Source organism: Condylura cristata, unplaced genomic scaffold (genome assembly GCF_000260355.1).
Source record: "Condylura cristata isolate star-nosed mole 26May11 unplaced genomic scaffold, ConCri1.0 scaffold00034, whole genome shotgun sequence".
Taxonomy (NCBI): Eukaryota; Metazoa; Chordata; class Mammalia; order Eulipotyphla; family Talpidae; genus Condylura; species Condylura cristata.
Genome location: NW_004567135.1, coordinates 2,737,721 through 2,750,954, shown reverse-complemented (window position 1 = coordinate 2,750,954; position 13,234 = coordinate 2,737,721). Strand labels below are relative to the sequence as shown.

Below are 13,234 nucleotides of genomic sequence, written 5' to 3'. Positions count from 1 at the left end.
GTAGCATGAAGGGTTAAAGCATGGCACTATAAAGCTATCCACCGCCACTGAAGCAGCGGGTATCCGAGTTTGATCCCTGGCGAGGATGGTGATCCACATAGCGCGGCAGATCTCTCCAGACCCGCCTGCTGCTCCCTTCAGCAGTGTATTTCAGTCAATCCACCAGTTCTGCTCCCCACCCTGTCTCTGGGGAATCCTCTCACCCCCTGCACCTCTGGGCTATACCCCAGTTCTTGTATGCATAAATAAATAAAAATCTTTCAAAAATAAATAAAATAAAATAAAATAAATATAAAAATTAAGGTTCCGGGCTAGGAATCCTAGTTAATTTGTAAAATTAAAACTAGTACAGGCCCTCGCTGGTGGCGCAGCAGGTTAAAGCACAGCACAAAGAAGCTTAAGCCACTTTCGCATGAATTCCATTCCCGGCTGCCCCAGAGAAGATCCACATGGCGAGGCAGACCTCTCCTGGCCCGCCCACTGCTCCCCTCAGCAGTGGACTTCGTCCATCTGCCTGTTCTGGTCCCCACTTTGTCTCTGGTGAATCCTCTCACCCTCCGCATCTCTGGCCTGTACCCCAGTTCTATATGAATAAATGAATAAATCTTTAAAAAAAAAACTAATACAAATAATAAGGGAAATATCTCTGAATGCAAAGAAGGGAAGGTGTGGTTTCAGTGAGAGAAGAATGAGGAGTGGAAATGTCTCAAGGGAAAGGAATCTTGTTTTTACGGTGGAGCTGGTAATACCAGAATAAGCTAAAGAAAAAACTATGAGTGTAAAAAAGGAGGGTGAAAAAAATCCAGAGGGGTGAGGAATTTGATATGTAATCTAGCTAGACAAGATCAAATGTGTTTGTTAGAATTTTTAAATTAAGCTTTAGCGTCAGCAGAATACTTATATGAAATCAAACTTCAATGTCTTCCGTCTGCTGAAAGGATAAAACTATCCTGAAAATTGTGGTTCAAGCAACTAACCTTGTAACTTTTTAAAGAGATCTATCTAGAGAACCAGGATTTGGTGCTTTAAGTTATCTTTACTCTTGGGGTTTTAATGAACTCAATGTGTGTATCTTGTCAGTAGATTAACTGTACAGAGCTAGGAAAGGAAAATCAGTCTTGTGGATAGCATTAGTTATAGTATCTTGTTTATAGTATCCTGATCAGGTCACCTCCTGGTAGGCTCAGAGACCCCAAGATATTACAGCGATCTCAAGAAGAAAGGAATGAGAATCCTCTTTGCAACGGGTTACAGCGCAGCACTGTGAAGCTATCGGCAGGCACCGCAGCACTAGTTCGATGCCCGGCAAGGGATGACCCCCAGGGCGCAGCAGGCTCCTCCAGTCACTCTGCCGCCCCCTCAGCAGTGGGTTTCATAGCTCTGCCTGTTCTGCTCCCCGCTCTGTCTCTGGGGAGTCCTCTCACCCCCTGAACCTCTGGCCTACACTCCAGGTCTTGTATACAAAATAATAAGTCTTAAAAAACAAAAAACTAGACTTAACACACAAACAAGTTTTACTGTCACCATCTGGTAGAATTCAGGATAAAAGGAGAGAGAAAATATGTTGAGATTTTTGCATTACGCCTGTGAGTGAAACTGGATCTTGATTTTTTCTAAAATTTGGTGTGCCTCTCCAAAAGAACTTCCTGGTATACTGCCACCATCTTGACTGGCTTTGTAGTCTTTACTACTGATGTCACCCAGCCAGAAATGGAGAGCTTGCGGTGGCGCTCAGAGAATCACCACGTGACTCAAGTCAGGAAAAGCACCAGGCCTGCTGCTGGGGAATTAACAGGAGCTGCTGGAGCACTCAAGCTGCAACTCAGGAGACTGTCACCTGGAAACCCGCTGGCTGCCCAAGGGCTGAAGCTGGATTTGGGGTCCGCTTCAACGATGACCATTTGTTTTTCCCTTGTTTCTATTGCAATTACTCTTATTCTTGGGCGCACGATACAGAACTAGATAAACCATTTAAACGTTCAAAACATCTCCCAACAGACTCTAGTCCGGCAAGACGCCACAAGTCAACAGCCCAGGGTTTGAAACGGGCAAGGTCCACAAGGCGGACGGGAGCGTCAGCTTGCGCAAAGGATGCTCAGACGGGCTTTCTCTGGTTCGTCCAGAACAGGATCTGACTGGGTGTCAACGTGGTGTGTGAAGCTAAGATCGGGGCTGAATCTGTTACCATCATGGTAAACCTGGCAGATTAGCCAGATTGAGGACGCTCTCCAAAGGTAAACTTGTTTCGTTTTCTTTTTCAGTCAGAGAAGCCCGTCTAAGGCAAGGCAAACATGGGGCAAGGTTTTGTCTGGGAAGTCACTCCTCTTCCTGTGAGACGCTGGCTCTCTCCTGGACTCCACAGTGACTTCCCATTGCAACTCGCACCCCCCCAAATGCCAGAACTTCCGCACCTGAAGGCCGGGGTGTGTCTGTAATCTGGGGGTCCTGCTGCAGGTGGAGGCGGGGAAAAACCTTGCGCCTCTACCCCCACACCATGCCCTGACCCGTCCCTTTCTATTTCACTGCCCCCTTCAGGTAACCATTGTTGGGTAGAGAAGCTGGGATGTATCAGGACTGGCCGGATCACTGACTGGGTTTCTGTTGAGATTCTGCAGCACCGAGAGGGGCCCCTCTCTGCGGCGTGAGCATGCCTCCGGCAGGCTGGGGGGGGGCCTGCCTGCCCAGGACTCTCGGGGTGTCTGTCTGGGGGCTCAGTGCAGAGGTTCTGGGAGGCAGCTCTGAAGCCATCTGGGCCCCACAACTCCCAAGGTGCCTTCAAGTCCTGTTCTCCCTAACACTCTCCTTTAGCCCTGCAGCCACGAGCCACCTGGAACGGACCCGGCTCCTGCCACAACCGCCAAACACACCTCTCCCTTCCTCTGCCTGCCTCCACCCTCCCTGAGGCAGCCCCGTTATTTCAGGGTTCATCAGAGAAAAGCAGCAGGCACAGCATTGGGTGGACCATCTGGATGGTCCCTGAGACATTTAGGGAGAGAGAAGCCTCTAGTTTCTTCCAAGTACAGAACCACAGCACCCCCAGCCACTCTCTCCGGGCATCGGGCTGCTGAGGTGCAAATTGCATTTGTTCTGGACATGAATTTCGGGCAGTCGGGTGGTGGCAAGTCACGCAGGGGTGCGGCATAGGAGAGGTGGCCCTGACCAAATTTCCAGATTCCATCAACAAGGAAGGGGCCTGAGCGCAGGCGAGGGCTCGGCTGAGGCGGGTGAGACTGACCTGCTCTCCTCTGACTCCCTCAGTGTCGTTGCGAAAGTCAAGAAAAGCAGGTTGTGTGTGCGTTGCGCTTGGTTCTTAGACTCGCAATTCAGCGAAGTGCAGGTTCCATCTAAAACGAACTGTGCCCTTGAACAGCCTGGACGCCTGCATGTTGATAGCCAACATCTGCCCTTTGAACAGGGTGTCGGCCTCAGGGGAGCCCCACCCCCGCCAGTGCTTCTCCAGCTGGATGAGGCAGACCCGTAGAAGGGGTTAATGCTAATGACACCCCCAACGGGGAGGGGAATGCTGGGGCGCTTGCTGAGGAGTGGAGGAACCACTGTGTCTCCTTTGAGCGAGGGAACCCTTCCCCCGCACCTTACCCCCACACCCCCTTCCTGCAGGCCACCTGGAGCAGGGAGGCGAGTGTGAAAGGGCACTGGGCGCAGAGTGGCGTGAAAGGGCACTGGGCGCAGAGTGGCGAGGGTGCATGACCTCCTCTGCCTGCCTGCAGCGAAGCGGCCCCCTCCGCCCGCAGTGGGCTCTAAATCTAGACATGTCACTTCCTCCAGGCAGCAGAGGTGGCGTCTGGGGGTGATTGCAGATGGGACTCGGTGACCTTTATCCCCAGAAAGGGCCAGATCAGCAAGAAGAGTGAGGCTGGGCTTCGGGGGAAGATCCCTGGGCCCACGGCGGGTTCCAGACCTGCACAGGTGCCTCACCTGGGCCCGCTCCCACCCAGGAAGGGGCCTGAGCGCAGGCGAGGGCCCGGCTGAGGCGGGTGAGACTGACCTGCTCTCCTTTGACTCCCTCAGTGGCGTTGCTGCTCCCCAGACCAGCTAGCACTGCGATAACGTCCACTTGGGTCACGGTCCTGTCTCACTACAGCCCTGGCGGGCCCTGCACGAGTCCAGCTCCTCACAGATCTGACTTCAGGGATGGACCCCTGGGGAGAGCCCAAAGTCAGGCCACCCACCGAGGCCGCCTGGGGTCAGTGGTGCTGGATTTCCTCTGCTTGGTGTGTCTGGCTCTGTGTGTGTGTAAAATGTAAATTACATTGTGAAAAAACAGGAGACACAGGCAACATGAAACCCTTGTTTTGGAACTGAGAGGCACGGATTAGAATCCAGAGGCTGATGCCAGAGCTCTGAAGGACTTGAAGGTCTTCCAGGATCCTCCCCGCAGCCTCCGGACTTGCACCAGCCCCCATCTTCTCCCAGAACTCAGGGCACGTTTGTTCTTGTCTTTAAAGGTTCATTTATTTATGCACACAGAACTGAGGTGCAGGCCAGAGGTGCAGGGGTGAGAGGGTTCACCAGAGACAGAGTGGGGAGCAGAACAGGCAGATCGAGGAAATACACTGCTGAGGGGAGCAGCGGGGAGACAGGCGGGGTCTGCTGCGCCCTGGGGGTCACTCCCTGGCCGGGGATCAAACTTTCTTTTAAGGCCAAAAGAACCATGAAAATGCAGTTTTAAGATTAAAAACAAACAGTCATTGTGTCTCCTGCCAGGATACCCGCTGAGGACACCCCTTGCTAGCCAAGGTCAGCTGAGATGGCCCCTGAAGCTGGAGGGTCACCTCCACTCTCCATAGCCCCCAAATGGATCTTCATCCCACAGGGGCCACCAGGGCCACAGACACCCACAGGCCCTCACTCGGGAAGTCTGTGCCTGTGGCTGTCTTCAACGATTGGTGTGGGATATTCGTTTCCGTCCTCATGAGAGTTTCTAGAACTCCTCTCTGACCAAATCCGTTCTTTGGACTTTTTACAAGTGACGACACGGGCCCTCGACTCCGGCCCCCAAAATAAACCTTTGCCAGCGGCGCCCCTCCCCTCGCTGCACTCGGCTGCCGCATCCGCGCGCGGCCGCCCGGCCCACAGCCCACTGAGCCCTGGGCAGGCAAAGCCCTCCTGTGGGACCCCGGCTTTCCCCACCACAGGCACACAGGGTAACTCTGTAGTTGGTCAGCCATTTGTAGGCAGACCCGGGAAATCCTGGCTGTCCTCCCTGGCGCTGCCCACAGGTCCGCTCTGGACAAACCGAGTCTCTCAGCCCCCTCCAGGATTAGAAGGAAAGGTTAAGTTTTCTCCCTGCCAAGGAGTGTTCTGGGGTAAAAGGTACTGTGGGTGGTAAAGGGGTGTCTGTCCTCAAGGCAGGAAACGGGAGGGAGAGATGGAGCTGCTGAGAGGACTCACACCAGCATTCCCAGAGGTCACCTCACAGGCCCTCAGCCCTCCCCCCCAGCCTCCCCTGCCCCAGCCACACCCACACTGCCCTGAACCGCAGCCGCTGAGACTCCAGAGGCAGAAAAGACTGAACTTGAGCAGTGCTGCCATGTCTTCACCTCACCCGTTTAGGGAGAGCCAACACCCCATAAGGGGAAGGGTATGGCCCACTTGTGGGGGGGGGCGGTAAAGGGGTTGCGTAGAGGGAGTTGTCCCTCAGCAGAGGGCGGGGCTGGGCCTCACGGCACCCATTCTGGCGGGGCTGGCACCCCTCCTCCCAAAGGGGTGGCCTAAGAGCTGACTAGCGAGCCGGGAGGGGCGTTTACCAAAGTTCTGCTCTTAAATAACGGAAGAGGCCGGGCAGGGAGGCGCCTCCCGCGGCATGAGCCTAAGGCCGGCGGGGAGCCGCTCCCCCTGCTGGTGACTCTGTGACTTGCCGCCTGGGCCCGCTGTTCACATCTGTTGCCACCAGGGGGCATCTCAGCACAGCCCCAGGTGCCACTGCGTATTAGGGCGCCGGGCCAGCGCGACAGGCCCCTCCAGAGCAGTGACAACAGAGAGGGTAGTAAGTGGCAAGGACCAGGGTTGAGGTGCCTAGCGCTGCCCGGCGCCTGACGCCCAGACACACCTGCACAGCAGCCGGCACGAGTCTCCAGCCCTTGCATGGGGGTCCGGACGGCTGGGGTGCGCGTCCCTGCCCAGGCCCAGGGACTCGGCCTCGCCTCCTCCCCAGGAGAGACGCTCTGCGGAGCTTTGGGGGTCGGCGTTGGCCTCGGTCACGTCCTGCGTCCTGGCCAGCCCCGCCCCCGGCCCCCCACAGGTTTGCCCCTCAGGAGGTCGTAGCTGGGGGCCTGATTGGCCTCAAGTTCCCGACACTAGGACGGAACTCCTGGGGCCGTGGCCAAACCTCGTGAAGCTTTCCCCAAGGCGCTACGAGGGCCCCTGGTTGGGCGGGGGGAGGAACCACAGCGGTCCAGGAGCCCCGTAAGCCTGAAGCTGTGGTTGCGGCCTGGTGGGCGCTGCCGGCCCGCGGCCTGTCGCGGGCAGTGGCTGACGTCCAGCAGAGAGGGAGGGTGGGGAAGTGGGTGGCACCCTCCTCTCTCGCCATACTTGCCGCGTGCTGTGTCCCTACAGCCTCAATAACCTCATCTTATGATGCGCAAGGAGAATCAAGATGGCGCCGGGACGCCCGCAACTCCCCCAGAGCCTAAGCACCCACGTCTTCATCAAACACGGAAAACTTAGAATGTTGGGGCCCCAGGAGACCCTTTTAGGACAATCATTTCTAACATTTTGGACAGCATGCGTCCCCTTGAGGAGTCCCTTTTGGGTGGACTTTTACCCACGAGGGGATGGGTCACCTTGGGTGTTTGACTCACAAACTATATTCTTTGTCTCCTCTGTATTGCACACTCATTATATTAAAGTCCTTTCCATTAAAGGCCTTACTTGTTTTCACTTGATGTTGTGGATGGCAGAACTTACTTAGAGCGGGCAGGTTTGGTGGTTCTGGGGTGTACCTCTCTGTGCTGTAACATAAAGGAGGCTCGGGGCCCCAAATTCACAGGGAATTTCTGTCCAGCACACAGTAGCAGAAATGTGTGCAAAACCTAACAAGTGTGGGATCAGCAGGAGCTATCCCTCACTCACAGAGCCCCCCAGGAAAGTTTGGGGGTGGGGCGAGCCAAGGCATTCCCTGGGAGAATGCGCTGGGCCTTTCCGTCTCTGTCCTTCTCCATTGGACAACGTGGCCGCATGTTCGTGCCACACTCAGCCTCTGAGAACTTTATGGGGTACCACCCCTCCCCCACAGAGCCTGTTCACCTTCCCTTTCTCATCCTGCTCCCCAGACCACCCCATGTCTCGTGGCCCCCTGAAGGGGACTTCAAGAAATTTCCCAGAATTCCCAGGGCTGAGTCACCTCCATGAAATGGTGATTGTACCCCATTTTTTTAATCCAAGCCCCTGTCCATAAGAGGCTCTGTGAGTGATCTTTTTTTTTTTTTTTTAAAGATTTACTTATGCATACAGAGCTGGGGTACAGGCCAGAGGTGCAGGGGTGGTAAGAGGATTCACCAGAGACAGAGCGAGGAGCAGAATAGGTGGATCAAGGTAGTACACAGCTGAGGGGAGCAGCGGGTGGGTCAGGAGAGGTCTGCCGTGCCATGGGGTCACCTCCCTGGCCATGCTGAAGTGGCTTTAGCTTCTTAGTGCTGTGCTTTAACCTGCTGCGCCACCAGGGAGGGCCCTAGAGTGATCCTTTTTAACCTTTTGGGGATCTAGGAAGGTTCTAAGTCCCAAAAAACAACTTAGCACAACAGACAAGAGTCATTTTCAGGGTGCTCACAGCCCGCCCAAAGCCAGGATGCTGGCCGAGAACCCGCTCGATCCCTCACTGAACCACTGCCAGGGTGACTGGGCAACTGCTTGACCTCTCTGTGCCTCTTCCCTCGGGACCCTTCTTGATAGCCTGTGATGAGGTTAAGTGGGGTGACATGCGCCAAGCCCCTGGCCCTGTACCTGGCAAACAGTGAGCGTTCAGTCAATGGTAGCTATTTCTGGCGCTTCATCTGTCTTGAGATTCAGAGCGGTGTTTGGGGATTTTCTTGACCTTCTGCATACAAGCACACGACTCAGACAACTCAATGAAGAGGACTGGGACTGGTCCAGCCGAGAGGGCGAGAAAATGGCTGGTGGTGGCGCTGGCGTCGGGAGGCGACAGGCCTGGGGCTCCCGAGAAGGGCAGCTTCCTCGCCCTGGAGACCGCGCGTGCTGCTGCCGGCCACGGGCCACAGGCCACCTCCCGGGTCCCACACACTGACCTGAAAAGGAGCTTCCGCTTTGCTTTACACTCACAAGAGGGTGTTGCGATTTGCCTGTCACAGTTGACAAGACACTGTCAAAGCCAGGGCTGGTCCACAGTGCTAATGGTGAGTTTCGGCGAAGAGTGTATAGGGAAGAGCCGAGCAGAGCACCCAGGACAGGGCCAGTGTCCGCGTCCCTTACGGGAAGGCGGGGGAGCCCTGCTGGGCAGACCAGCTCCAGGCGGGGCCTGGCAGACCTGATGTCTGAGCCCGTGACCTTGTGGGAGTTGAGGGCAGCGGATGGGAGGGACCTCGTTCAGACCCTTGGCGTTTACCTGCGCACAATCCACCTGCCCTGACCACCCGAGGCCAGCAAACAAGAGGACTCCGGGGCGCTGGCCCATGCCTCCCTCCAGAGCCAAGAGGAGCCTGCGCCCCCCCACCCACACAGGGAGCAGTCCCCCTTTATCTGTGCCTCCCATCCCCTCCCTGGCACCTTCCTTCCTTTCTGATGTTGATTGCAATGTCTTGTCTTGTCTACACTTTTTTGAAAAAAGTGGAGGGAGGAGGAAGGAGAAAGTAAATTTCCAGGAATTGTTTCAATGTTGCTGCGCCTGTGCTTACAGCACAACTGTTTGTCCCCACCCCTAAGGCCCCCAAGGCTGGCGAGGAGCCCCGCACCCTTTCTCCCAACCTCCCAGCCTCACTCCCGCCACACCCCCTCCCCCACCAAGAAAACAACCGTGTGAGAACTGCTGAGTGATCACTTTTTCCTGAGCGAACAGCATCCCCATCGCCACCCTGTGCCCTTGCCAGAAGGAGCCAGTCATCTCCTCTTGGCACAGCCACACTTTGGATGGGGGGGGGGCAGGTTGCAGGTGGAGGTGAGGTGCAGGGGTGCTTCCCACATGCGGGATTCGGAGACCCAAGACACATGCGCAGCCCAAGGCAGTCTGAAAGGGCTGACAGCACCTGGGTCGGCATGGGGTCCCTGCGGTGGGGATGGGGTCCCTGGGAGAGGAGAGAGGCAGGAGGGAGGCAGGGTCTTGTTTGGAGAGTGCTTGGCTTCGCACAGCCTCCACCTGCAGGGGTGAAGGCGCAGACAGGCAGCGAAGGTCCTTAGGCCGCTCACTGAAGGTCCTTAGGCCGCTCACTACGGAGCAAAGATGCCCAGAAATAGGAACTGAGAAGCCGAAGGGGGCGGGGGAGCGAGCGGGGCTGTCTGAAAAGGCCAAGTACTCATGGATGAGTTTACATCACGCAGCTCTTCTGGCAGGTTCTCCACCTCAAAGGGCCTGAGGGGTGACATGATAAGAAATCTGTAGCTGGCCCAGCCCTCCAGAGCTCCTCCGGCCATTTGAGCTCCTGGGGAGGGAGGTGTGGCCTCATCTCACAGAGCTCCTGGATCCCTGGGAGCTTAGAGGTGAGGAGAGGATGCTTTGTTCTACTGAGGATCCCGCCCGCTCCTAGAGAGCTTCAGGGTCAGCACTGGTCACCAGAAAGACCAAGCCCTGCTTAGAAGTTTAGAATTTCCACCTCAACACCTACCCTCCCTGGAGCGGCAAGGGGCTGGAGATCAAGTTAGTGATGAAGTCCCTAAATGACAGGGCTGGTAAAGTGTCCAGATTGGTCGCTGTATCCACATGGGGCCGGGGTGTACCCCAACTCCGTGGGGACAGACACTCAGGGCCCTTCCCAGCCCCCTCCCTCTTTAAGTACCTCTTTTAATCTGGTTAATCATCTGTAATCTATAGTAAAGCAGGAAAAGTTTCCCAAAGTTTCCTGTAAATTACCCAAAAGTAAGGAAGATATGTGGGAACCCCCAAGTTTATCTCCATGCTGAATAGATGTGTAGAGACGCTGGGGACCTGTCCATCCAAAGTGAAGAAAGCTTGTGGGGTTGAACCTTTAAACCTGTGGAGTCTGATGCAGTTCCAGGTGGATGATGTCAGAATTGAGTTAAATGATTCAATTTAACAAACACCCAGCTGGTGTCTGGAAAGTTGGAAAAATGGTTGGTGGGGGCAGGGAGAGAACCCTACACATTTGGTGTTGGGGCTCTAATAGAGAAACAGCTTTCCTATAGCAGGCTTAAAGAAAACCACAAAATTAAGAATAGCTTCTCCCATGGAGATGCTAATTGGTGAATGTACTGAGTGAATGCCTTTGAAGCTATGTTTATTTTATCACAGTAAATCAGTAAAATCTGTTTATCCCTGCTTGAATGGATAAACAGAAGTGGTGTGGCCATACAGTGGAATATTACTTTGCCACAAAAAGGAATGAATGGCATACAGATAACATGCTCCCGTGTATATAGTGCAGGGGAAGAGATAATAAAAGTATGTTAAGTGGAAAAAAGCCAGGATAAAAATAATCGATGACTCCACTTATATTAAATATCGTAGGCAGATTCGCAGAGACAGAAAGCAGAATGGTGGTTGCCGGGTGTGGGGGACAAGCGGCAACAGGGAAGGAGTGCTTAGTTTCCTCTTGGGGAGATGAAAATATTTTAGAACTAGATAGAGAGTTGGCACAATGATGTGAACGTACTAAATGCCACTGAATTGTTCACTTTAGAATGGTTAACATTGTGATGGGAGTTCTAGCAATAAATTCACATACCGAATCTCCAGGGCCTCCCTGGGGGCGTAAGGGGTTCAGTCTCAGCACTGCAAGCTGTCCGCAGCCGCTGCAGCATGAGTTCGACCCCCCGCCAGGGAGGGACTCACAGGGCGCAGCAGACCCCTCCTGTCTCCCCGCTGCCCCCTCAGCAGTGGTTTTCAGCAGATCTGCCTGTTCTGCTCCCCACTCTGTCTCTGGGGAGTCCTCTCACCCCCACACCTCCGGCCTGTCCCCCAGTTCTTGTGTGCATAAGTAAATTAAATAAATCTTAAAACAAAACAAACCCCCTCCACCAACAATTCCATCCTACATCCTACAAAACAAGGGCCCAGCAGGGGTCTGCAGCCGCAGGACCCCCTGACCTTGCAGAGGATGAGGACCCGTCTTTCCTCCCGGTGCTTCAGGGATCAAGTGGCTAACTGAGGCGGGCATGCACTTAGCAGCTCTGTGGACAGCAACACAAGTCTGCAGGCTCGCTTCGCGCTCCTGTGCACACGCGCCCACTCACGCACTCACACACACACTCACGCGCAGACGCACACACACACGCACACTGCGGGTGTGCACACTAATGCACACACGCACGTGCACGTGCACACATGCATTGCACATGCGCACACACACGTGTGCACCTACGTGTGCAGCCACACAGCCACACACATGCACTCGGACCCACGCACACACACGCACGCACACACGCACGCACTCTGTTCACGAGAAGTCGGAGTCACCGGGGACACAGCTGTCTTCTCTCCTCTCTACCCAGACAGCCCCTGATAGGTCCCCGTCCCCCCACATTCAGCCTTTACCCCCAGATTCTCACCTCAGATCACAAAAAAAGAAGGTGGGGAGGAGAGGGACGGGCCAGGGGGACGGAGCGCGGGAGCTTAAGGGCTGCCGAGCTCCAGGCCTGGCACCCGCCAGGGAGCCGGGGCCGCAGTCCGGGAGCGAGAGGAAGACCCAGAGAGAGGAGACCCTGGTGCGTGAGGCGCTCACGCCCCGCGACGAGCCCGTTCATAGACACTGTTGTCCCCATTTTGCAGAGGAGAGAACTGTGGTTTCCAAGGAGAAAGCGCACGTGGTGGTGAGGGAGGCGCCGGCCCCCCGCACACCCCTCCCGCCACACCACCCGCTCTTCTGCTGACTTCCCCTCTCACTGGGTTGGAGAAACAGGACAAACAGACCCTCTCCACAGAGCTTCAGCCAGTGGCGCAACTTCCTGGATGAGGGGGGGCCCGAAGCCCACAGCGAAGCCGCCGGCCACCGACCCGCAGCCTCCTCACAGCGCCAGCAGCCCAGACCCGCCCTCCAGTGCCCCCAAGGGAAACCCAGGTGGGTGCTGCCCTCTCAGGGGAGGGGGCTCGGCCCAGGGGCCTGAATCCTGCAGGGCCTCAGATGCTCCTGAGGAGTTAGGAGTGTGCGCGTATGTGCTGGCGTGTGTCCCACACCCACGGCCCAGAGGCGAACACAGCAGCCCCCCGAGGAGAGCCCACATGGAGGCCAGAGGGGTGCAGCACCGGGGACGGGGGGTGACCACCTGCGGCTGGAAACGGGGTGGAACCAAAGGAGCTGGGACGAAATCTCACTGGGTGCAGAGAGCTCTGGTCTCCCCCAGTGTGGAGAACCTCAACAAAGCATCTCTGCCCGGGGCCAAAGCTGGCAGGCGAGTGGGTACAACGTACCCACAGTGCGGAAGCTGAACTTTGCCCCCCGCCTCTCCCCGAGACTCTTCCCCGAGGTCCCCTGGCCCCAGGGGCCTCCTACCTGGGTTGGGGGTCGCGGCTTCTGGCTGGGGTCTCCTTTCTCTTCCAACCCTCTCTCCTCCCGGCCAGGTAGTTGCCGGTCCCCATGTCGGCCCAGGGGACTTCGGGGCCCGGCCCCCTGGAGGGGCTGCCCGACACCTTCGGCGACATCCACAACTGGACGGAGCTGCTGCACTTCCTGAACCACACGCTGCCCGGGTGCACCCCGGAGCTCAGCGAGGACGCCAAGCGCGTGGCCCTGTTCATCCTCTACCTGGCCATCTTCGTGGTGGGCCTGGTGGAGAACCTGCTGGTGATCGGCGTCAGCTGGCGCGGGGCGGGCCGGGCGGGGCCGCCGGGCCTGTACATCCTCCACATGGCGGCGGCCGACCTGGCGCTGGTGCTGTCCCTGCCCGTGTGGATGCTGGAGGTCACCCTGGACTACACCTGGCTCTGGGGCAGCTTCTTCTGCCGCTTCGCCCACTACCTCTACTTCGCCAGCATGTACAGCAGCGTCTTCTTCCTGGTGTGCCTCAGCGTGGAGCGCTACCTCGGCCTGGCCCGCGCCGCCCCCTCCGGGCCGCGCCAGCGCCGCCCCCCCCATGGTCCCTCCCCTACCGG

General features: G+C 56.5%; 1 protein-coding gene across 1 annotated transcript in view; it reads left to right on the top strand.

Annotated features, from left to right (window-relative positions):
* The first annotated feature begins 12,719 nt into the window (after nucleotides 1-12,719).
* GPR182 (G protein-coupled receptor 182) overlaps nucleotides 12,720-13,234 on the top strand; it is a 1,214-nt gene continuing 699 nt past the window's right edge. Inside the window, exon 1 of the mRNA XM_004692428.1 lies at nucleotides 12,720-13,218. Coding sequence (XP_004692485.1) covers nucleotides 12,720-13,218 — 499 coding nt within the window. The remainder of the gene's footprint in view (nucleotides 13,219-13,234) is intronic.